The sequence below is a fragment of the Eptesicus fuscus genome, chromosome 2 (genome assembly GCF_027574615.1).
Source record: "Eptesicus fuscus isolate TK198812 chromosome 2, DD_ASM_mEF_20220401, whole genome shotgun sequence".
Lineage (NCBI taxonomy): Eukaryota > Metazoa > Chordata > Mammalia > Chiroptera > Vespertilionidae > Eptesicus > Eptesicus fuscus.
The window spans coordinates 40,319,774-40,345,537 of NC_072474.1; the positions used below are offsets into that span (position 1 = coordinate 40,319,774).

The 25,764-nt window shown below is 38.2% G+C and overlaps 1 protein-coding gene across 2 annotated transcripts in view; it reads right to left on the minus strand.

Moving 5' to 3' along the window:
• ENPEP (glutamyl aminopeptidase) overlaps nucleotides 1-25,764 on the minus strand; it is an 85,779-nt gene that overhangs the window by 40,998 nt on the left and 19,017 nt on the right. For both annotated transcript variants that reach the window (XM_054722936.1, XM_008150311.3), the window contains exons 3-9: nucleotides 25,564-25,695; nucleotides 12,370-12,490; nucleotides 8,902-9,056; nucleotides 8,347-8,460; nucleotides 5,439-5,573; nucleotides 3,276-3,341; nucleotides 251-316 (exon numbers count right to left, since the gene is read on the minus strand). In XM_054722936.1, the coding sequence (XP_054578911.1) occupies nucleotides 251-316; nucleotides 3,276-3,341; nucleotides 5,439-5,573; nucleotides 8,347-8,460; nucleotides 8,902-9,056; nucleotides 12,370-12,490; nucleotides 25,564-25,695 (789 nt within the window). The remainder of the gene's footprint in view (nucleotides 1-250; nucleotides 317-3,275; nucleotides 3,342-5,438; nucleotides 5,574-8,346; nucleotides 8,461-8,901; nucleotides 9,057-12,369; nucleotides 12,491-25,563; nucleotides 25,696-25,764) is intronic.

A 25,764-nucleotide genomic window follows, 5' to 3' on the forward strand; every position in this document is an offset into this window, starting at 1 on the left:
TTAATAAATTTATATATTATTTTCATATACATTTTACTAATTTTCTTTCATCTCTGACACTTCTATTATAGAGAAAGGGCAAATAGCAATATTAAAATATTTCCTCTAGTTAATTCCCTCTTAATGTGCACAAATTTTGTGCACCAGGCAACTAGTAAGAAATAAAAGGATAAATAATCAGATAAATAAATGATTAATAAACTATTTATTAATAAAACAAAGAAGTATTTGGGAATATACTCTTCCTTACCTCTTCAAGTGCTGCCCAAAAATCTGAAGTTTTTGCATTCTTAAATTTGTATCTTTCCAAATAAATCTGTAAGTGAAAGAAAACAAATACTTTAGGAGTCAATGTTTGTTTTTCTTATATTTCTACAAAATGAGCTGAACCCTTAGCCACCCTCCCACCATCTCCTCCTCCCGACAGGCCCAGCCCTGACCTGCCCCGATTGGGGAGGGGCTTGCCAGACCCCACCGGTGCACAAATTCGTGCACTGAGCCTCTAGTAAGATATATAAGAGGAGTGAGTTTTCAGCAAACAGTCAATAGTTCATAACATTTCTGATCCACTCTGAACAGAGAGCCATAATTCTGTGATCTTTATTTAGTGATGTTAACTTATCCACTGCCTGCTGCACCCTGTATCTTCATTTATAGTGGTGTTTTCTCATCTCAGACACTACATGACCCCATCATACACATAGGTGATTGAGGTGATAATCAAACATAAAACAAGTGAACTTGGCTCTAAGCCAGGGCTCTGCAAACAAAATTATTTCTAAATTTTTAAATGGCTGAAAAAAACTTTTGCTATAAAAAGCTATATAGTGAGGATTTTAAGCATTGTGGGCCATAAAATCTCTGTTGCAACTACTCAACTCCACCTCCGTAGCAGAAAAGCAGCTATAAATAACATCTAAGTGAATGAGCTGCCTTCCAATGAAACCTTATTTATGCACACTGATATTTGAGTGGCACATAACTTTCATGTCATGAATTAATCTTCTTTAAATTTTTTCAGCCATTTAAAAATTTAGAAATAATTTTGTTTGCAGGCCTTACAAAAATAAGTAGTAGGCCAGATTATAATTTAAAATAAATATACAGCCTTTTGAATGATGATGATGATGATGATGGTGGTGGTGGTGGATAAATTGGGGAAATCATTCACTTTGAAGAATAAGTCTTCATATATTTTTAAAATACAAAATTTTAATTAGAAGACTTCCCCTTTTGGCAATTCTATTTACAAAATCTCTCTATATGAGTTTTCAGATATGTGACTTATCCCTAGAGAAATTCCCAGTCTTCCTCTAATCTCATAATTGAGCACCACTGGTTCTCCAGCAAACCTTACAAAGTTCCCATTGATTTGGACTACTGCCCTAGCCGGTTTGGCTCGGTGGATAGAGCGTAGGCCTGCGGACTGAAGGGTCCCAGATTCGATTCCAGCCAAGGGCACATGCCTGGGTTGCAGGCTCGATCCCCAGTGGGGGGTATGCTGGAGGCAGCCGATCAATGATTCTCTCTCATCATTGATGTTTCTCTCTCTCTCCTCTCCCTTCCTCTCTGAAATCAATAAAAATATATTAAAAAATAAAAATTTTTTAAAAAGAAACATTTTTGGGATCTCCTAGTGCAGTGGTTCTCAACCTTTCTAATGCCGCGACCCTTAAATACAGTTCCTCATGTTGTGGTGACCCCCCAACCATAAAATTATTTTTGTTGCTACTTCATAACTGTAATTTTGCTACTGTTTATGAATCGTAATGTAAATATCTGTGTTTCCCGATGGTCTGTCGCGACCCACAGGTTGAGAACCGCTAGCAGGTCTCAGAATTAGAAAGGTTGAGAGCCACTGTCCTAACGTATGATGCGTTCTACTAGGCACTGGCGTCTATGCAAAGATATGATGACAAGTTCCTCACTAAAGGTGCTTACAGCGAGAGAAGATATGAAATCTGAGTTTGAAGCTGATGGGAAACTTACACAATGTTCTAGTGCACATATAAGAACAAGCATAGGTGGTAGCTTCCCCTTACCACCTAATGTCCATACAGAACACTTTTTTAATGGACAAAAGGAGGAAGAGGTACTTGGGTACTGTCTGAATATATCCTAAATGCTGATTACTTTCATAGTCACCTGGGAATTTTAATATTGGGTTGAAAGGGACCATCTCCTTTCAGGGCAGTCGAGACAATTCTAACGCCACACAAGCAGACATGGTGGTAGTGAGAGCTACAGGCAGGGCGGACAGGCAATGCCCTGGGAAGTCACTGTACGGTGCTCTGCAGGAAGGCTAGCAGGGCCGCCGCTCTGACCTGTGCTCTGCTTTATGGGCTGGGCACCCATCAGACTGCTCTGCCGAACTGCCTGGGATGTCAGAGCAGGGAGGATGGAGATGGAAGGCAAACAGCAGGAAGATGGACCATCTCCAGGCGGCAACGGGGCCAACCTGCAGACTGGTGAGGGACACATTGTCACTACTTTGATTATCTAAGACCCTGGGAGAACTGGCCTAGAGTCGGCTAGGAGAACAAAATCAAACGGAAACATCCAATGGGAGCAATAAGCTTGAGTGGGATATGTGAAATGATTTAGAAAGTTTATTGTCGTTTCCATTTCCAAAGAGGAGCAGGCCTTGTTTATTCACTGACTCCACATAATAGGAATGTTTACATCAACCATTTTCAAATCCAGTCATAAGGCAATGGTCTCTCTAAAATCTGTAGGAGAAGACTTTAACAGATAGGTTTATATTTTTATATCATGTTGCTACAGACTACATCATCTTCCCAGACATTCACACATTGAAGCCCTGACCCCTCAACGCCAAAGTAATGGTGTTTGGAGATGAGGCCTTGGGGAGGTATTTAGGGTTAGATGGGAAATGTCCTTCTTCATCTTCCACTCCAGAGCCTCCAGAACTGTGAGAAAACACGTGTCTGCTGTTTAAGCTACTCAGTGTGCCCAGCAGACTCATTCACATGGAAAAGGTACACACACACACACACACACACACACAACACCGACCAAGTAAGTTGTTTAAAATACTCTACGAAACTTTTGCCGCAGGATAATTATTGATACAATGTACAGTAGGCACTTAAGTGGATGTGAAGTCACTTTTTAATGTTTTGCTATGTTGCCTATCCCTGAGTAAAGAAAGTTACAGTAAAAAAGGAATTTCCCTTAATTAATTACATATCTTAACATTCATCAGCCACATAATATAGTTTGCTTTTAATATCATTAAAAATAATAAACCATACCTGACATCCTTTTTGAAAGTTCTTTGGTGTTATCCAGTCTTCAATCATTCTCAGAATGGAAGCTCCCTGTAATGGAAAAGAATGAGAAATTAACTGATAAAAGATATGTAAGGGACAAATATCAGTAATTATTATTGTGACTCTAATTTCATAATCATGTTTGTGAGATTTCTTCATGATGATTCTTCTAAATTACTAGTTATAGCTTTGTTACTTTCGGGTAAAAATTCCACTTTGCACACCCCTATATCGGTGTTTCTGAAATAACTTATGGATAAAGAGAAATCGAAATAGATAAAATAGCCAGCATTACAGTGGCTTGAGGTTCAAGTAATTATTGCAGTTCACAAAATGAACCAGCAGAGGGGGCCTTTTTAAATGAAGGAGAAGGAGAGAACAGCTTATAAATACTGTTCTTTCATGAATAAGGAAAGCAGTTTCAGGATACAATTTTGGCTACTTATAATTTATATTAAAATACTTGAAAAAGAATTATATTTAACAGAGGGAAGTATATATTTTATAAATTATCTTGTCAAATAGTTTAATATAGATAGATATATAATTTAGGCATAAAATCCTTTCCTTGGGTTTTCTTTAGTCTGAAGAATTGGATGGATACCCCTGCTCTCTACATTCCTTTTCACATGTTATAATATTAGCACTAACATTCCCTTAAATAGAATTTTAAATCAATTTTCAAGCAACTAACCAGAAAAATATTTAATTTAGTATTTTCACTATAATTTGAGTACTATAAATTATTTTTGTGCATAGAAGAATTATAAATATCTAGTTTTTGACCCAATATCTTAAGCCCATGGAGTATCCAGGACTCAGAAAAAAACTGATTCAATAAATATAAACTTCCTCTTCTGACTTATTAGAATATACTCTGGATTGTAAACTTTTGTTTTAACAGAAAAATTAAAAGGAACCACTGACAATGTGAAAGAAAAAATAAATGAAAGAAGCCTAAAAAGTGCCATAGGAATCATATGAGATAAAATCACTAAAAAGATAATGCTATACATTTCAAAGACTAGTATATAGAAGGCTTTTTCTTTTACTCAAGTCAATTTTATCTAATATACACTTTAATAATTATAATATTTTGTCTTAAATAAAAATTTAGGTATCACTCAGAATAACAAAATGTATTAGTTGTCATTGACATGTTAAGTTGTCAGTGACTTTTGAGCAACTTAACATAGTGGGTAAACGCTAAGAAGCTGAGTGGAAAATGACAAAATTATGCCGCATTCGGGTATGAATATGTTTAGAGGAGAAGCTATAGGACATGTTGTGGAAGAAAATGGGTAACAAAACTTTAGGTCACTATAGATTTTCTGTCACCTTTCATAAAATTATAATGGATAAAACTGCCCTTTTACAACATGTTAACAAAGTCATCATTAAATCTTATCTAAAAATGAATAAAGGTAATTCCTCCAAACTGAGTTGGATTTAAATACTTATTAGAAGCACTAAAGGATTCTACTAGAAAAGGTGTCCACATGTATGGCATTTCTTGTTGACCACATGGGCAAAATTTACTGCCTTTAAAAAATAAATAAATAAAACAACCCTGACTGGTGTTTCCCAGTGGTTAGAGCATCCGCCCGCACACAGAAGGATCTCAGGTTCGATTGTCGGTCAAGGGCACGACATATCTGGGTTTCAGGTTCAATCCCAGCCCCAGTCCAGGCGTGTTAGGGAGGCAACCAATCAATGTGTCTCTCACATTGATGATCCATGTTTCCTCTCTCTCTCTCCTTCTCCCTCTCTCTCTCTCCCCACTCCCTTCCACTCTCTCTTAAAAAATATATATATATCCTTGGGTGAGGATTAACTAAAAATCAAATAAAGCAATTTGAAATTTAATGCTTCAAGTTTAAATGTTCAGTTATCAGAATGAGTATTGTTATAAACAAAAGTACAAGAGAACTTTTTAAAAATCTGATTCAAAATCCTGAGACATTGATCACATTGATCAGTTTCACTGAAGAGTACAAGCTTTTGAATATTCAGTCAGAATAGGTTTTGCACTGTTTCTAAAGCCTATTAACATCACTGAACCACATGACCACCATTTTGTGGCATTTACTAAAAGAAAAGCCACTAAGCAGGAAGATACTAAAAACAATGCCACAGTGTCCCCACCTTGCTGTAGGATATTCCATCAAAAGCAGATGTTATTTCAGCAGGATTTGACACAGTGACAACAATTGGGTGTGAAGACATCAAAGAGTCATCCTCTTGTACAGGTAGTACATCTTCAAGTAACATCTGGTCCCGCTAAAATGACAGAATGAACCAAAGAAATATAGTACCTTCCCTTACACTGGTTCAGATTTCAACATAACATGTAAAAAACACAAATTGAGGGAAATAAATATAAATTACTCCAATTATTTAAAGCAAGCATTCAGTGTTCAAGTCAATCCCATCTGACACTAATTGGCCTATACTGATTGCATTACCTTCTCCTATTTATAAGTCCTTTGACTTTGCCTTCATATTACAGGCCAAGAAGACACAAGCATCTGTGGATTCTGCCTGTTACCTCTGTGTGGCTTTCAGATGTGTGCCAGATGTTTGAATCCCTGTTTCCATATCTGTGCAATGAGAATGATGATACCATCACCTCCTGGATTTGTTCTGAGAATTAAGTGAGGAAGCATGTTGATTTACCAAAAATTGATGTTTGAGTTTAAAAAAAAAAATTTTGTCAACTAATCATTGGAATTTGGGCGATATATAATTAATTGAAGAAAACATTTACTTTTGCTTTAGTTCAATTAATAATCATCTTCTCATTCCAGCCCTGTTTTCTCACCAAAATAGAGTTGTTGAGCGGTCTAGCCCCATAGTCTTTCTTGGTTCAAAGCTCATTCCTTCCATTTCCTCAATATGTAAGTTCAAACAAGTTCCCTTAATGATAGCATCTACTTTTTAGAATTGTGCAGCTGATTCAATGAGCTAATGCATGGTAAGCAATTGGCAGGACCTGGCATAAAGGGAAAACCTAACACAGATACTATTATTTTGATTCTTAATCAATTAGATTCTAAAACCTAACTTGTTAAATCACTACTAATAAAAAATCAAAAGATTTATTGGTCTTGCTGAATTAAAAATATTAGTTTACATTTTCAGATTTTATGATTTCCTTTTATAATAAGCAAGGTACTATTGGCAATCAAGGTAAACTGTGAGGAATTAAGAGAATAAAGTTTTCAAATGAGGATTTAGAAGTACAGAGCTTCCAAGTACATAGAAATATATTTATATGCAAAGTTACAGAATATTAGAGTGATGACTGCGAAGTGATGGCTGCCAATCAAGGTAATTTTGACTTGGACTTCAATTTTTTCTGCCCCTGTACAATTTTTAGGTAAGTAGACAGAATCCTGTTCTCAGTGTCAGGAAATTTTACTCTATTATAGTTGTGCTACCCATCGTCTGTGTGACAATGGAATGTTATATTACCCTGAGCATCACATTTTCACCTGTGAAATGAGGCTCCACTATTGTGGTACTTACCAAGCCCTCTTATGGTGCATCTTTATCTGCCCTTTCCACCCACAAGACACTGATTTAGGAACTTCTTAATGGCAGATATTATTTATTCAGTTTAGGTTCTTTATAGTGTTCATTGAACGAGAAATGAATGAATGAATGAATGAAGAATGATTGAGTTCAATTGTGTGATTAGATTTTACTTAAGAATTGCATACTAAATTCTTCTGGAATTTAATTGGTGCTTTTGAAACACTGAAATTGGAATGTTAAAACATAATGGGTTATACATAACAATAGTGAAATATTATAATTTATTATATCTTGATGTAAGAAGGACATCAGGTTATTTTATAGAAAAGACATATTTTTTTCATTTACATAGCTTAATTTCAATAAATTATTAAATCAGCAATTTTCAGCATAGATGAGTAGTTTTCAACTAGTAGATTATATTTTTATCCCCAGGGGACATCTGAAAATATGGGAAGACATTTTTGGTTTTACAACTGGAATGGAAGGATAACTGGCATCTAGTAGATATAGTAGGTATAAGCCCAAGACATTGCTAAAAATTCTACAAGACACAGAAGAACAGCCCACACTGAAGAATTATTCAGTCCAAAATGTCAATAGTTTCATGGGTAAAAAAACCTGATGCATATTAGATTTGTAAATAAACAATTGTTACAAATTAACTTTTTCATTTTTTAAAGTAGATTGTGGAAACTAGGGCTTCAAGCATTTAACATTGTCTTTTTATTCTTCCCACTAGAGGGCAGTAGTCCATACAGTACACAACTGTAATTCTCTAATTCTACATCTACGCCCGCTTTCATATATACAAACAGATAAGAATACTCTCACTATCTAAATAGAAATACAAACAGACCTAGCTTTTTGGAAAGACATGTCTGGAGAGTTCATAGAAGCCTCTGTTCCAGGCCCCTCAGGGACACACAGTATGATAATAGTAATTGCATGTGCATTTTGGGAGCTTTTAAACTTACAAGATAGAGAACAATGTTTTTTCATAGAGGATGGAACTGACTCAGAGAGGATATGTAACTTGCTCAAGGTCACATTCCCTGTAAAGCACCTAAGCATCTAGGATTCGAACTTGAGTGGAACTACTTAAGTTTATGCTCTTCTCTCTCTACCACACTATTTCAGCAACCTGTGTAAGGTACGTCATTCACAAAATTAGGCTTAGACATTTTTCAGAGGGTTAGCCCTGCAGATACTTTCTTGAACACAGAGTTGGCATTGTCAAAGGTAGCTATTTTTTTTTTCCTGCCTTGACACATGTTCTTGAGTGACTCTGTTGAGGACATCCTCAGATCCAGGTGGTCAGTTGCCCTCTAGGGCCTGGGCCTAGGCTCTAAGTGAGGTCCAGTGCAGTAGAGCCAGCTGGCTCCACCCCATTCTCACAGTGGAATTCCCAATTCACCACTTCCCTTGGCCCCAGACTCCGGGTCATAGTCCAAATGCTTCCATCTGCTTTGCATGAGAAAAATAGAGATTTGGAGCTTGTATGCTTAGGACTCACCATTTGCCAGTCTCCTTCTGCATGGTTTACTCCCAGAAACTCAAAGAAGGAAGCGAAGCCTTCATTCAGCCACAAGTCTTCCCACCAATCCATGGTCACAGTATTTCCAAACCACTGAAATGTTAAGCAATAGAGTCATAGGTAAAGTCTTGTGCCTTCGGTAGAAAATTTCAGTACATTCATTTGTTCATGTAAATTTTATCATTTGACACAGAAGTGGCAGGCTTCTAGCCTTTATCTCCTGATTTTAAAATGATCTTAAATTTTCCTTAGTTTCTTGCCTTTCTTTAGGCATTACTGGGAATATTTAAAGTTATAGGAAGTGCATTTACTAAAGGCAAAACAATGTGTCTTAAAAGTTGCAACAATAAAGAATTAAATAAAAAATAAAAATAAAAGAAATAAATAAAAGAAAAAGTTTCACTATAGTACAATATTTATCAGCACTAAGAAAGACTTTCAAGCAGGATTTTTTAAGTTGGCTTATTTTTAATTTGCTAAATTATAACTTATTTCAATTTCAAAATGAGCTAATTTGATGCTAAGATTCTATACCTGATGCACAAGTTCATGGGCAACCACAGCGGCAACCCTCTGCTTGTTGGATGAGGCCGATTGCTGGGGGTCATACAGCAGGTTCGTTTCCCGGTACGTGATGAGTCCCCAGTTCTCCATAGCCCCAGTGCCAAAGTCTGGAATAGCGATCTTATCTATGGCAAAAGAAAGAGTCCAGTGAGAAATACATTCTTTCCATTTGTGCATAAAACTTAACAACTTAAGTTCTTTGAATGAATGTATTTTTAAAAATCTAAAAATAACTTTTCAGTCTTCATGCACTCAAAATTTCCATGGCCCTTTTCCTGTTGGCTCCAGATAGCTATGTGTCATGTGTTTTAATAACGATTTTACTAATTATACATGTTTACTAATGGCTGCTCTTTGCAAGACGTCTGTAATTTTGTGTCTTTTGTTTCTCTCTGGACTTCACTTTAATTAGCTTTTTAAATAATTTTCACTTAGATAACACAGAGTATCTGTTTTGGAGACAAGCTGTGAAAAATTAAGAGAACGACGTTTTCAAATGAGGACAGAGAAGTACAGAGCTTCCAAGTGCACAAAATTATACTTCTATCTAAGGTTACAGAATATGAGAAAATAGAAATTCTACTTTGTCCCTAACTCTGTATAATTTGAGGTCAACCCGACTCCCTATGAATTGAGTAATTTACCACCTGCTTGTATGTATTAAAGTAGCTGGATCAACATGGAATTGATGCCCTAGCTGGTTTAGCTCAGTGGATAGAGTTTCGGCCTGTAGACTGAAGGGTCTCAGGTTTGATTCTGGCCAAGGGCACATGCCTGGGTTGCGGGCTCCATCCCCAGTAGGGGGTGTGCAGGAGGCATCTGATCAATGATTCTTTCTCATCATTGATGTTTCTCTCTCTCTCTTCCTCTCCCTTCCTCTCTGAAATCAATAAAAATATATATTTTTTAAAAAGATGGAATTGACTCCATTCTCTCTAAATTCCCTTCCAGGTCTAAAATGTTGAATTTTATCACAACTTCCTATTCCTTATTTTTGCTGGGTCTTATAATCTTAGACATACTATCTGACCAGAAGACATGTTGATCAGTTCTATGTTAAATCCAAAAACAGAAAATATTTAGCTTGATTACTGGACAGATTACAGTCCAGTTAGTGAACTATAATAAGAATGTCTTTATCATTACATAGGATTTAACTGAGGCACATAAATGAAAATAATTAAAATTCCATCTAACATATAAGAAAGGCCTTTCCTGGTTAAAATAAAGATTCTTAAAGCTTTTTATAAAAGAATGAAAATGGATAGATCTTAAGTGGAGGTCAAGATTATGGCTATAGTTTCCTTTTCATGTTATCTTCGTTCTTATGTTTGGTTTTTATTTGTTTGTCTTTTTCACAAGAATACCACTTAAAAGGTAGAGAAGTATTCCCCACAAGGGCCAATATTTTCCATAGTATTATGAAGAATTTAATTATTTTTTGGGGGGAATTAATAAACACAGAAGTTATTTCTAAGGAAAGCCTAAGATGGAGTCAATACTGAAAAGGTTGGGAAAAAAAGTTAGAGTTGAAATGCATGTAGAAATGTGGAGGAGGAGGAATAGGAGGATGAAGACAAGGAAGAAAAGAAGTTGTAGTATAAGTTGTAGTAGTAATTGTTACAGTGATAGTTCTTATAGCAGTTGTAGTAGTTATAGTAGTAAAAATAATTGTAGTAGTAGTAGTCATTGTTGAAGTTGTAGTAGTAGTGGTGGTGGTAGTCATAGTAGTTGTGATAGTAATAGTAATTGTAGCACTTGTAGTAGTAGAAGTAGGAGTATTAATAGTAGTGGCTGTAGTAGTAGTAGTAGTAGTAGTAGTAGTAGTAGTGGCAGCAGTATTTGTGGAGAGGAAGGAACAAAGCAAAGAGAAGAGAGAAATAAATATGTGAGATTTCCACTTCCTAGGATTTCTTGGGTGGTACAAGTGAGATAAAGAGAAAAAAAAAGTCCTTTAAATTGATGTGCGGAACATTTTATTAAACATTCTGATTTTGATGAAAAGTTGTTTCTCTTCCTGTCTCCTGTATTGGTAATAGTTGCTAAGCAATCAAAAAAGAAACCGGATCTACTGCCATTGAAGAGAAAATTTATACACTTGCTTAGAACCACAGCCATTCCCACGTAGAGAATTTGGCATTCCAGTTGCTTTACATCAAGAATTATATCAACTGGTGCAGCCACTGTGGAGAACAGTATGGAGTTTCCTCAAAAAATTGAAAATGGAACTCCCATTTGACCCAGTAATCCTACTCTTAGGAATATATCCTAAGAAACTAGAAACACCAATCAGAAAGGATATATGCACCCCTATGTTCATTGTAGCACAATTCACCATAGCTAAGATTTGGAAACAGCCTAGGTGCCCGTCAGCAGATGACTAGATCAGAAAACTGTGGTACATCTACACAATGGAATACTATGCTGCCATAAAAAAGAAGGAATTCTTACCATTTGCAGCAACCTGGATGGAATTAGAGAACATTATGCTAAGTGAAATAAGCCAGTCAATGAAAGAAAAATACCACATGATCTCACTCATTTATGGATAATAAAGAACATTATAAACCGATGAACAAAAAGATAGATACAGAGACAGTAAAGCATCAAACAGACTGTCAAATTATAGCGGGAAGGTTAGGGAGAGGTGGGCGAGATAAGAGAGCAACTGAAGGACTTGAATGCATGCATATAAGCATAACCAATGGATGCAAAATACTGGGAGTGAGGGCATGTATGGGAGTGGGGTGGGGGGGGCAATGGTAAGATATGTACACTTATAATACCTAAATTTAAAAAAAAAGAATTATCAGACATCGATATGGGTGTTCCATTTAGAGTCTTTGTTAATACCATTGAGGTTACAATAAAGAATTTCTGCTATTGATAGAAGTATCATATCAGTATCATTTTGATATAGCTCTATTTTTATTTTAAAAATAAAACTGCTCCATCAGAAAAAAAATATTTATTGAAGGAGCACCATTGTTTTATTTTAACTGCTGAAGAATCTAGAATTAGTCCTGTGTAACAATAGAAAGACTAGCTGCACATGGGACTTCAACAGCATCATTTATTCTTACTTCTCAACTCATTGATGGTAAGGAAGCAGTGTAAGCTATTGAAATCAATTGATCTAGGTTGCGATTTCTGGTTCCTTTATTATCAACATCTCTAGTTTTGTGCAGTACAATACTTTAAATTTTTATTTGGAGAGAAAAGACTATATATTTATCAGGTAAGAACAGAGTATAGACATTCTTGGAGGAATCCAGAGTAGATCCTTCCACATCTACTAAGTATTAGACACATACTGTAGGCACACAACAAAAAGATTTAGGGATGGGTATTAACTAAGTATGATAAAGCTGGAGGAAGTGAATCAACTTAAGGGAAAACAAAAGCAATATTAAAAATAAGAAAATAAATGATTCTCACCTAATTTAGGAAGCGCATAGTCCATAGCAAAGTATTCTTCATAATAATCAAACACAATTTGAGTTATGTTGGCAGCATATTCACCTGTGTGCTTTTGCTCTGGCTGGACATATACAGTGAGCTATTAAACAAAACACAGACATTCAGTGAAAATGAGTCTTCAGTTGATAAAACTTTTGAAGCAGTGGAAAGAAGGTGGGCGTTAGAGCCAAATAAGCCTAATTTGAATCTCAGTTCTGCATGGACAAATCATGTCACATCTCTGAAACTCATGTGTAAAGCAAAATAACACTGCATGGCTCACTGAGTGATGGCAATGATTAAAAATCATTTGAGACAATGGTTGGCATTACTGCTTAATACATTTTTAAAATGTGATTACTCTTTTCTATTTCAAACATATATTGACATTTTAATATCTGTGTATCGATCTACTAGAATATATCTACCTATCCACCTTCCTATCTCTCTGTCATCTATCGATCTATCAGCTATGTATCCTCTATGTGTAATTTGTCTTTGAGGAAATCAATCGTGTGATTTTTCTCATCTAAAGAGCTCTTGGGTACATGTTTACCACTATTCTATCCATCGCTATCCCAATGACTGTTTTGATATTTTAACTATTCTACTCCAAGAATCTAAAATACAATGATTTAAGATTTTCCTGAGAGGGAGGCCTCTTGATAAGCTACACCATTCTATAAGTCTCTAGGATATTATATTGTGACATCATTTATAAACCAATCGAGTACAGGTTACCCCCCACCACCACCAATTCTAAGCATCTATGGCCCACAATAGTCAACACAATGTTGAAAGAGGAAAAACAAAGTTGGAGTACTAATACTACCTGATTCCAAGATTTACTACAAAGCACCAGTAATCAAGACAGTGTAGCAAAAAAAAAAATAAAAAAAAAATACACACATAGATCAATATAACATAAGATGATAGCCCGGAAATAGACCCACATAAATGTAATTAACTGATCTTTGATAAAGAAGCAAAGGCAATACAATGGAGCAAGACAGTTTTGTGTGTGTGTGTGTGTGTGTGTGTGTGTGTGTGTGTGTGTGTGTTTAAAACAAAATAGTGCTGGAACAACTGAATATCCACATGTAAAAAATAATAAATAAATAAATCTGGACACAAACCTTATACCATTCACAAAACTTGAAACTAGACTAAAATATAAAATATGTAACTATAAAACTCCTAGAAAATAAAATAGAACAAAACTTAGATGATCTTGGATGTGAAGATGACTTCTTAGATACAACACCAAAGGCATGATCCATGAAAGAAATAATTGACAATCTGGACTTTACTAAAAATTTCTGCCCTGTGAAAGTGCCAAGTGTGAAGACAAGCCACAACTGAGAACAAATATTTGCAAAAGACATATCTGACAAGGGTATATTATCCAACATATACAAAGAACCCTGAAAATGCAACAAGAAAACAACCAGATTAAAAAATGGACCAAAGACCTTAACAGATACCTCACCAAATAATATATACAGATGGGAAATAATATATGAAAAATTGATAACATATGTTATCAATGAGATGCAAATTAAAAGGAGATACCACTAGACACCTACAACAATGCCAGAGTCTGGACCACTGACAACACCAAATGCTGGTGAGGATGAGGAGCGATAGGAGCTGTCATCATTGCTGATGGGAACATAAAACCACTTTGGAAGACAGCTTGGCAGTTCTTATAAAACATACTCTTACCATATGATCCAGCAATCACTCTCCTTGGTATTTAACCTAAGGAGTTTAAAACATGTCCACACAAATTGCACACAGATGTTTACACCAGCTTTATTCATAGTTCCCCAAGATGTCCTCCAGTGGGTGAATGGATAAATTGTGGTACCTTTAGACAATGGAAAATTATTTAGTTCTAAAAAGAAATAAGCTATGGAACTATGAAAAGATAGGGAGAAAACATAAATGCATATTACTAAATGAGAGAAGCCAATCTGAAAAGGCTATATCCTGTATACTAGTAATTCCAACTATGTGACATTTTGGAAGAGGCAAAATTATAGAGACAATAAGGAGATCAGTGGTTGCTTGAGGTCGGTAGTGGGGAGGAGGAAGAGATGAGCAAGTGAAGCTCAGAGGATTTTGAGAGCATTGGAAATGCTTTGTAAATGATTTGTTGAGATCCATAGAATGTACAACCAAAAATTAACCCTAAGTTTGCTAAGGTAAACTATAGACCTTGGGTATTATGGTATGTCAATGTAAGTTCTTCTATGGTTAAAAAAAAAAAGTATTATTTGGGGCAGTGATATTGGTAATAGGAGAAACGATGTATGTGTGGGAGCAGGGGTATATGTGAAATCTTGGTACCTTCCCTTGATTTTGTTGTAAACTATACTTAAAGATTGCTCTAAAAATATCTTGAAAGAAACAACATTTTGAAGACGTCAAAGTATGTTTGCTGAATTAAAAAAAAAATAATTCAAAACCATCAAGCAAAACCAAAGATGCAGTCATCTGGTTAGTTCCAGCCCATATACTTGACCAGAACGGCTGACTCATCGTTAAAAAAAGAAAGGGAAAAATTATGCCTATTTTCCTTCTTTATTATTTCAAATGCATTGCTAATTTTGGTTTTCACTTAGGCACACATCTGGGCCATCTTTGCTTAGAAGAACAGTGGAGAGACCGGGAATTTAAAAGACAAGGTCTGAAAGGGCACCCCTTAAATGGCCAGTGCGGGCTCTCTGCGCCCACTTCCACTGGGTACTTGACATTCTTGTTTTATCTGCATAAGTAAAAATGTGAGCATCTTTATCTCCAAAGGCAACACAACTCACTCAATGACCATCCCAACATTCTCTGAGGTTTTTGCTCTCTATTTTTTTTTTTTTTTAATTTGCCATAAGTGGAGATACATCTCTTCTCTGCCCTCCTGTGCAATGATGCGCATTCTCCAGGAGGTTAAGTGAAACTAAGGATCCAGCTGGGGGCCACTGAACAGAGCCAAAATAATTGCTCCGTATGAAATCCAGAGCCTCCTGTTCATGCAGGACTCCTAGGTTGCAAATGGAGCTTCTTGGTATGTTACATCTGTGAGCTAATTAGTGTGTCAACACTCCCTCAGAATTTCCACCAGGTTGGTTCGCCGCCATTAAAAACTTCAGGAAGGGCAGCTCCTCTGGACTCAGCGCTGCACAGACTGTGTGGAGAGTGGGAGGGTTGAGGAAGAGGAAGGGGAGATAACAGTGAGGCCTCCCACCCCACGCGGAGCAATGCGGGGGAGAAAGACAGTGCGCTCTTTCCACGCAATCTCCTCCTTTCCCATGCCAGTAGGCTCACTTCCTGAAGTAGAAGGCTGCTGAGGCCATATAGTCAGGTTTTCTTACTCTCTGTATTTCTGCTGTTGGCAGCATCAGGAATGCAGTGTCCTTGACTAGGACTGATATTAATGTAAATTCAGTCGAGATAAAACTAGTCCCTTCCTCTTTTGTTTCTGAGAAACACCACCCCACAGAAATATGTTCTGTCCTTAAGGTCAGGCCAATCTGCATATCACCTGTGAGCTACGACTCTTATCTTGAAGGATCATAGATCATATTTTATGACCATTGCTTTTATCAAATGAGCTAAGCAATCACAGAATATTAACCTCCTAACGTCATGAGCCAAAGCATATCCATGAGTGTGTCCTATGTGCCATAAATCACAACCCTATTTTTACTTTAAAGATGCTGCCAACCTGCCAACAGCAGAACTACTGTGATGTTTAGACTTGGAGATTTTAAAAAGTATCCTCCTCAGCTCAGCCTTTCTGCCCTCAGACTTCATCTTCAGCCCAGGCCCCATCTGCATCCCCTCTCCTCTGTGGGCTTTATACAGAGGCTAAGATCCTCCATCATCTGCTAAGCCTCAGCACTGCTTTCTGTCCATGACAAAGATCAGAAAATTACCGCTGAGTTGTTATCATTTTTTAGTAATAATTCTTGTCTTTCCAGTTTGCATGCTTGCTTTAACAAGATGACTTGAAAAAGGATATGACTAGCCATATTAAAATGGCACAGAGAGAGGAGGCAGACATGCCTGGATAGTCTTTCTTCTCCTTACCTTCTAAAAGAATCATATACGCCTTTATTATTCAAGGACTCTATTAAAGGCTAAATATAAAGTTTATTCATAAGATTTATAACTTTATATATAAACTTTATATCCTATCTAAGAAAAGAGTAATATGCAAATTAACCATCACTCCGCTACACTCACAAGCCACGCCAACCAGCCAATCAGGAGCGAGTATGCAAATTAAACCAACCAAGATGGCTGTGGCCACGGAGCGAACAGGAGGCTTGGGTTTCCCCAGGCGATGGAGGAAGCCAAGCTTCCTGCACACCCTGGCCAGTCCAGGCCTCCATTCAAGGCTACAAAGTTTCAAATATAGAAGATAAATAAATCCCAACAAAAATGGCTGCGGCCATGGAGCAAACAGGAGGCTTGGGTTTCCCCAGCAATGGAGGAAGGCAAGCTTTCCGCACACCCTGGCCGGCCAAGGCCTCCACTCAAGACTACAAAGTTTCAATTATAGAAGATAAATAAATCCCAACAAAAATGGCTGCAGCAATGGAGCGAGCAGGAGGCTTGGCTCTGCTCCAGGCTACAAAGTTTCAATTATAGAAAATAAATAAATCCCAGATACCAGGTCCTCCGCTTGGGTTGTCAGGGGGCATGGCCGGCCTGAAAACCACCACAGGCCCCTCGCCCAGGCCACCCCTGCTCCAGGGGAACCCCCACCCTGATCCGGGATACCCTTCAGGGCAAACCAGCTGGCCCCCACCCGTGCACCAGGCTTCTATCCTATCTAATAAAAGAGTAATATGCAAATTGACCATCACTCCAACACACAAGATGGCTGCCCCCATGTGGACACAAGATGGCCAGCAGGGGAGGGCAGTTGGGAGGGACCAGGCCTGCAAGGGAGGGCAGTTGTGGGCAATCAGGCCAGCAGGGGAGGGCAGTTGGGAGGGACCAGGCCTGCAAGAGAGGGCAGTTGGGGGCAATCAAGCCTACAGGGGAGGGCAGTTAGGGGCGACCAGGCCTGCAGGGAAGGGCAGTTGGGGGGGACTAGGCCTGCAGGGGAAAGCAGTTGGGGGGGACCAGGCCTGCAGGGGAGGGCAGTTAGGGGCAAACAGGCTGGCAGGGGAGCAGTTAGGCATCAATTAGGCTGGCAGGGGAGTGGTTAGGGGGTGATCAGGCTGGCAGGCAGAAGCAGTCAGGGGCAATCAGGAAGGCAGGCAGGCAAGCAGTTGGGAGCCAGCAGTCCTGGATTGTGAGAGGGATGTCCGACTACCCGTTTAGGCTCGATCCCACTGGGATCAGGCCTAAACGGGCAGTCGGACATCCCTGGAGGGGTCCCAGATTGGAGAGGGTGCAGGCTGGGCTGAGGGTCACACCCCCACCCCCATGCACGAATTTCGTGCACCGGGCCTCGAGTATAAATATAAAGTTTGTTAGATTTTAGGAACCTAACTTGTATGCATATATTTTCAGTTTTTAAAAACAGCAAATTGCCTAAGCAAACTGAATTACCAAGATACACCACTGTTGGATACAATTTGCCATACCTCGAAGCACTGAATCTATTGAGCTAGTGTCCCACATAAAAGTGTAGCTTTCTAAAGCCCACATTCAGCTCATTGTTCTTGTGGGAGGTGTGGCACATCTGTGTTATCACTGCTGTTGCTCTGCTTTTCTCTTATCATATTGGATCTACTATAAAGAATGGTTTTGGAAATCTTAATAGTCTCCCTACCATTTGAGTATCTCCAGGAATTTGAAAAATGGACCTAAGTCCTGATTCATGATTGGCCACTGTCACTCCCTTTATGTGACCCTTTGACAATGGTTAGACCCACTAGCTCTCCATCGCTCAGAACAACCTAATGAAACCATGTGCCTTCTGTACGTTCAATGATTACTAGGTCTCTGAAACCAAAACCAAGCAGAAAACCCAGTAGTGTAATCATTATGAATAATTAGTAGCCTTATGGAGTACTTGAAAAATTTCTAGGGAATATAGCTTTTCTCAGGTAATGTCTCACTCTACACATCAATTCTATGAACCTGACATTATTATTGATAATGTAATAGAATATTTTGCATCACTGATGATAACTTGACCCCAATCCTTTCACTAGTCCAGCTCCCACAATTATAAAATTGAAAGAGCTCTGAAAAATAAAAACTTTTTACATGTTCAAAATAAACCAAGTTAACATTACCATCTATCCTGACCTGATAGGAGGTTTTTAAAATAATCTTTCTTTTTCTCTGTATGAAAATATTGCTGCAGAAGTATTCGTTTGATTAGCATTTGAGGCCCCAGATGCCACTGCAGTTAATAATACAGTGTTTTTACTCTATTACATTGCACAAATATGAATTCCAACATTCAACTAGCCACAGGGTTTTAAATAAGGTTGTGGACCTCTAAATAAAATCTTAGTTTGAAGAGTTTTAAAAATAAATTTCATCTTTGTATACATGAGAAAAAAATGAAGTCTAAGGCAGAACTGACACTAGAATTCAGTACAAAGCTTGTTTTCACTATATCATACTGCCTCTTTTAAAATATATATATATTTATTGATTTCAGAGAGAAATGGAGATGGGGAGAGATTGAAACATCAATGATAACAGAACCATTGATCGGCTGCCTCCTGCAGGCCCCACACTGGGGGTCGAGCCCGCAATCTGAGTATGTGCCCTGACCTGGAATTGAACCATGACCTCCTGGTTCATAGGTTGAAGTTCAACCACTGAGCCATGCAGGCTGGGCCATACTGCCTCTTTTCTCTACACCTACCACTGAAACCTGACTTTCTCTAGCTGCAAAATAGAGATAACAACTATCTCATGGAATTCTTGTGAGCATTAACTAAGCTAATGCCTAAGCAGTAAGAGTTTTATATGGCCCATCAAGAGCACTGGTATCAACAGAGATAATCCGTAGAATCATTAACCTTTGCAATTTTCTCTGTCCGCACTTCCCCATAGGCTAGTGATTTCCAGATTGTGGTATCCACATTACCATGAGAAACATTAGGGGAATGCAGGGGGGAAGAAAAGCTAAGTTTTTTACTTCCAAAATACGCTTTTCATGACCACAAGAAATTTAAAAACCAAAACTATTCGATTTGCAAGAGCCTGTTTGGAAAGGCTTTTAGCAATAAAAACAGAAGACCAAGAAAAAAAAAAAAAAGCAAACCACAGAATGTATGTTGTAGAGATAGAGTGGAAAGAGAATAGAGGAAAGTCTAGATGGTTTTGTCTCAAAAAAATGGATGACAGTCACCTGGGGCAGGCGAGGGGGTAGTGAGGTGGATGAGGCAAGAATCTGGAAGGGTGTGTTAGGGTCTGAGATGAAGGTGGCACTGAACTTGGAAAGACCATGCGAACAGAAAGGAATGAGCGTGAACAGACTGCCAGCCCCACTGCTGCTATCCCCCTGGTCAGAAGTCGGCCGGGGCCTGCAGGATTCCCACCATCCCTGGGGAGCACTGCAGGTCAGCTGTGCGCTGGCTCCATGTCCTCACTGTACTCGTCTGCTGAGCATCTCCGACTGATAAAGGTGATCACCCATCCAGGTTTGCCTAGGAATGTCCCAAGTCTGTCGCTTACCTGTTTCCACCTCTCCTCATACTTAATAATTACTAACACCTCATTATTTATATTTTATAGATGATAACATGTTTGGTCACTTTACCTATCGACAACAACTTGCCTTTCTACTGCCTCTCATCCAGCAGAATTAGCACCTGTCCATCTGTTGAGGTTTTGCAGAGTTTTATCTGAACTGCTCACACATCTCTTTAAATGGCCTATTGCAGGGCCCCTAAAATTGCAGGTGAGGGCTTTAGTAGTCAAAGGGCTGGTATGACCAACAAAGACCTGAAAACATATTTGAATGACACCAGACAGTGAAGGCTACGTTTCTTTCACATCTTTATTGAGGTACTGATATCTTAGCATTGATATGTCGCGACCCACAGGTTGAGAACCGCTTTCTAATGTCGCGACCCACATGTTGAGAACCGCTGCTGTAGAGCCTAAGACCATCGGAAAACATAGATATTTACATTACGATTCATAACAGTAGCAAAATTACAGTTATGAAGTAGCAACGAAAATAATTTTATGGTTGGGGGTCACCACAACATGAGGAACTGTATTAAAGGGTCGCGGCATTAGAAAGGTTGAGAACCACTGCTTTAGGGCTTAGTATCTTCCTTCTGCACATAGTAGGTGCTCAATAAAGACTGATAAAACAATCTGGTTGAAGGAACCATCTGTTTATTATCAATGCTGAGGTAGAAGGATGGGAAAGAAAAAATAATTTTATATTGCTTTTAATTCTACAAATGCATATTTAAGGTACATAGTTGATATTACTGAATGTAATATCTATTTGTTTAATTTTACAAAGTTTATGTTCTTCAAAATGGTTTTCAGCAGTGAGCAGGAAGTGAGGGGGAAGAAAATTTGGTAGAAAGGAATTGTGATACATTATTTTCAGGTTTTGTTGGTGACTGCCTTAATCACAGGATTGTGATATATTTCTTCTAAATTTTAATTTGCTCCTGACCCATAAATTGTAAATATGTACAACCTGGGTTTGATGTTTGGGTGACTGAGAACTATTTTTCTGCTGTGACTATAAATGTTGAAAACATGTTCAGAACTTTGAGTTCAGTACTCAGTGCTATGAAGTACTGTTTGAGAAGAAACCCAGCACTGGCATGTAGGAGATACAAAGCATTTCTTGGCAGCTCACTTTCCATTTGAGTCAAAATTTGTTTGATGCTTGCTGATTATTATTACTGTAGTAGACTTTTTTAAAAACAAAAAATAACATTTAAAAATCTAACTTACTCATAGAACTTCTTATTATTTTACTAATATTTTATTTTTGGGTGTGTTTTTTAAAATTTAAATAAAGAATAAGAATCACTAGCAATCTTCTATGGCTTCCTAAATTAAATATATTCCTTTGGAGAAAATTAGAGCCCTTAATTTAGAATAAACCAATAAAAAAAAAAAGAAAGAATTTTAAAACTCAATAAAATGTTATAAAATCAAAATCCTTCAGAAAACTTTAGCAAAACCACAACAAAAACATATTTTTTTAATAATAAAATAAGCCTGAGTTAAAATGGCTGTGAGAGGGAAGCAAGTAAGAAGACCTAGGCAAGTTGGAGGGATTCATTCACAGGTATAATTATAGGTGTAACTATTCAGAAACCATCCTGTGAGACCTTTTGGAAGAAGGTACAATGTAATCTTTTACTGGTTATTATAATTGATATGGTTATAGCATAAACCTATTTAAAAAGATAGTTTCAACCAGCATTCTCTTAGTGAACAATTCTTCCCAACTTCCTCTTCTCATGAAAGCCAAGAGTTGAATAATCTTCTGCCAGGTAACTGCTCTTTTTAGCACATCCTTCCTCACAGAAGACAAAGGTCAAATGCCCAAAGAAATTCAAGACTTAATTAGAACTTACTGTTTTTCAAGGATTGCCCTTGCCATTTAACATGTCCTGAATGGTTCTTAGGAGACTAGTGCAAAGCTTAAAATTCAAATTCCCTTTGAAAAATGAATATTCCTCCATTTGCTATAATTTGGATACAGTATAGGCAGCATACTAAAAACCTAGGTTTAGGATATCTCAGTATCAATCCCTACTATATCAACATTAAGGTAAATTTCCCTGGGAGCTAGTTTCACTGGCAAAGTTGCTGAGGATGTAGTTCAAATGTACCTCAGATAGCATCACAAACCTATTAATCTATATATATAAAAGGCTAATATGCAAAGTGTCCCCACAGTAGTTCAACCAGGAGATTGGAAGTTCTATCGCTCACTATGACATGCACTGACCACCGGTGGTGACACAGAATGAAAGAAGACCCCAGCTGGCAGCCAGAAGGAAAGCCCTGGCCAGCAGCCAGAAGGCCCAGATCAGCCCTGATTGCCGGCCAGGCCTAGGGATCCTACCCATGCATGAATTTTGTGTACCAGGCCTCTAGTTTAAAATAATTTTACAAATGGTAATATAGGACTCTTCCTTTTTCCTATTTGCTTTATTTCTTCCAAATTTTTTAAAATGTATGTGCATTAAACCTATACTTTTTAAAACTTAAAAATATATTAATAACTCACATTATTCTGGATTTGAAAATGGATTGCAGTATATCCCAATAAGAGACTTTGAGCTGAACTATAAAATTAATAACATGCCTATTGGGTATATTCTTTCCCATGATATGACTCCTGCAAGAGCAAGAGAAGCACATTTTAGCTCAAGAGTTAATTCACATAACTAAAATATCATGTAATATCTCTACATTTTATACAGTTCAGGGTATTTTATTTTTTGGGCATAGAATTTGGTGATTTTATTTACTTTAAAACCCTTATTTACTTCAACTAACCCTGAAAAAGACCTCAGGCATAGATTTCTTGCCAACAAAGCTGTAAAAAACCCACCAATGGCTGGCCTCCACTGTTTCTAAATTACTGTAAATTACTCTTCAAGTTATTCTGTTTTTTTCAGGATTGAATAAAAATGTAATACATCTAACATTCAAAAAAAGAAATATGCAGAGTTAAAATACCTCTGAGCTACTTTCCAACTCAGTTACCTTTTTTCTTAACAATTTTTTAGGACAAGGTCCTCCAATATAATTTTTTTCTCATGAGCAACAAGGATATCTATACTAATAAAAGTGTAATATGCTAATTAGACTGGACATCTTCTGGATGCCCTTCTGGACGTCCTTCTGGACAAAGCTGTGATGACAGGGCCAAGGCAGAGGCAGTTAGGGGCGATCAGGTTGGCAGGGGAGAGCAGTTAGGGGGATCAGGCCAGCAGGGGAGAGCAGTTAGGGGAATCAGGCCGGCAGGGGAGAGCAGTTAGGAGCAGTTAGGGGTGATCAGGCAGGCAGGCAGAGTGGTTAGGGGTGATCAGGCAGGCAGGCAGGTGAGCAGTTAGGAGCCAGTGGTCCCGGGTTGCGAGAAGGATGTCTGACTGCCGGTTTTTGGCCTGATCCCACAGGCATCGAGCTTAAACCGGCAGTTGGATATTCCCCCAAGTGGTCCCAGATTGGAGAGGATTGGAGGGGGTGCAGACCGGGCTGAAGGACCCTGCCCTGTGCACGAATTTCATGCACCGGACCTCTAGTTTTAACATAATGAATGGTTCAACTACTACTATTGGCTATGCTCTGTCCAAGTAAATAATTAAAAAGAGCACAGGTTTTTGCAGGAGGGAAAACTCTGTCTTCTCTGCATGGGGCAGAGGGAGGGGGCACCTATTCTTCTCAGCTCTGCATCTCACTTTCCCTGAGTTCTCCTGACTCGAGTCTCTGGTAAGTATCCAAAGAGAGTCTGGCTTTCTGTTCATCTCTTATCAAACAGATGACTAGAAAATAATGCAATACGACAGTATTATCTTCATTTCCCACCCAAAAGAGGAAAACTTCACTGGTTTAAAATAAAATGTTATGCACTCAGCTTTGAAAGAAGACCCATTTAAGAACTATTTACCACTTAAAAGATATTTGGGGATCTTTTCCAAACTAGATTTTCCATTACATACTTCCAAATTCTCTATATAGTGAAACCCATCCTTAGAGCTCAGCTAACTTATACAGGCTCTAATGGCTCCCCCAGCCAGTATACGTAGCTACACAGTAATATTATCTCTTAGCCAATGGGAGCATCAAAGCAACATACGTGATAAAGGAAAGACAAAAGTCGGATGTAGACAACCCCTTTGAAAAGGCCTTTCAAAGTCCCTTTGAAAAATGAGTATTCCTCCATTTGCTATAATTTGAATACAGTGTAGGCAGCATACTAAAAACCTAGGTTTAGGATAACTTAGTATCAACCCCTACTGTACCAACATTAAGGTAAATTTCCCTGGGAGCTAGTTTTACAGTAAATAGAGAAATCCATTCCTTTCTTCAAGTGATGGCCAGGCAGGATAAAGATATTTTCAGAATATCATATTTCAGAAGGCATAGCAGGCCACAGTATTTGGGAAGATTTGAGGATTTTGAGTCTCCACCACTTGCCTATTAACAAATTACTTAAAATTATTAAATTTTAATTCATCTTTAAAATGGGGTGATAATGTCTTATAAAAATTGAAAAAATTATCTTACCTTATAATAGACAAATATGCAAATTGACCGCACCTTCGCTATGCCCAAGCCACGTCCATCAACCACGCCCACCAGGAAACCGTTGCAGGGACGTTGGGGTGTGGCAGAGCCCAAGGCCAGGAAAGCCGCCCGAGCTTTCCCGGCCTTGGGCGCCAGTGGGGAGCCTGCGCCGATCACAGGAGACCACTGGGGGTCGGCTCCTGCGATTGGTAGCAGGGACGCTGGGTGCAGCCGAGCCCAAGGCCACCACCCAGGGCCAAGCCTGGACCCTGAAAGAAGGCAGAAGGCGGTGGCCACAGCCAAGGCCTGGGTCCCCGGTGCCGGCAGAAAACTGGTGCAGGCAGCCAGGTGAATGAAGGTCTATTGCACGAATCTTCATGCAAACGGGCTACTAGTGAGAATATATATTATTATGTAGCACAGACATGGAATGGTAGGCCTAGTGTTTAGGAGAGAAGCAAAATGGGGGCCTCCAAAATGAGAAAAATGATTAGGTAAAAGTATTTGGTTTTTTAAAAGGAAAGTATTGAATTAGATATCTTGATTAAAAATAAGCTTAGTATTTATATTTCCTTAAACTTTAATAAAATGCTTATTGACACTTATGCTTATAGAAATGGCACGACCAACCTCTCACTGCTAGTCACTCAAAGGATTTTGGTCCACCTCTGGCTTCCTCCTCCCTCTCTGGACCATCTGGTGCCCCACCCACACACAGATACTCAACCATTTTACTAAATTGGGCATGCCCTAATAAATTGAGGCTACCCATTTCTATGTCTGTTGTGTTTGTCTATTTTTCACCCATATCCTTTTAGTTTATATTTTTCTATGTTGTTCAGGGTACCATCAATCTCGCAGACCTGGGTAACTTTTCTAGTCTGTCGCATGAAAAAAAAAAAAAAAGTAGAAAATAAATTACAAATGCACAAGTGATAAAATTTTTAAAAACTATAATGTGTGACTCACAGGTATTCCCCTCTTTGATGTTCTCGTTATGGGGTGAAATTGATGCACAGCAAAGCACACCAGGTAAGTGCTCATGGGAACAGACCTCTGGAAAATTGTTCGATTCCATTTGTCATCCACTGACTCTTCTTTCTGTTGAAAACAAAAGATAATATTTTATTTATCAAAAGGTCAATCATGTCCAAAGACAAATGACTGCTC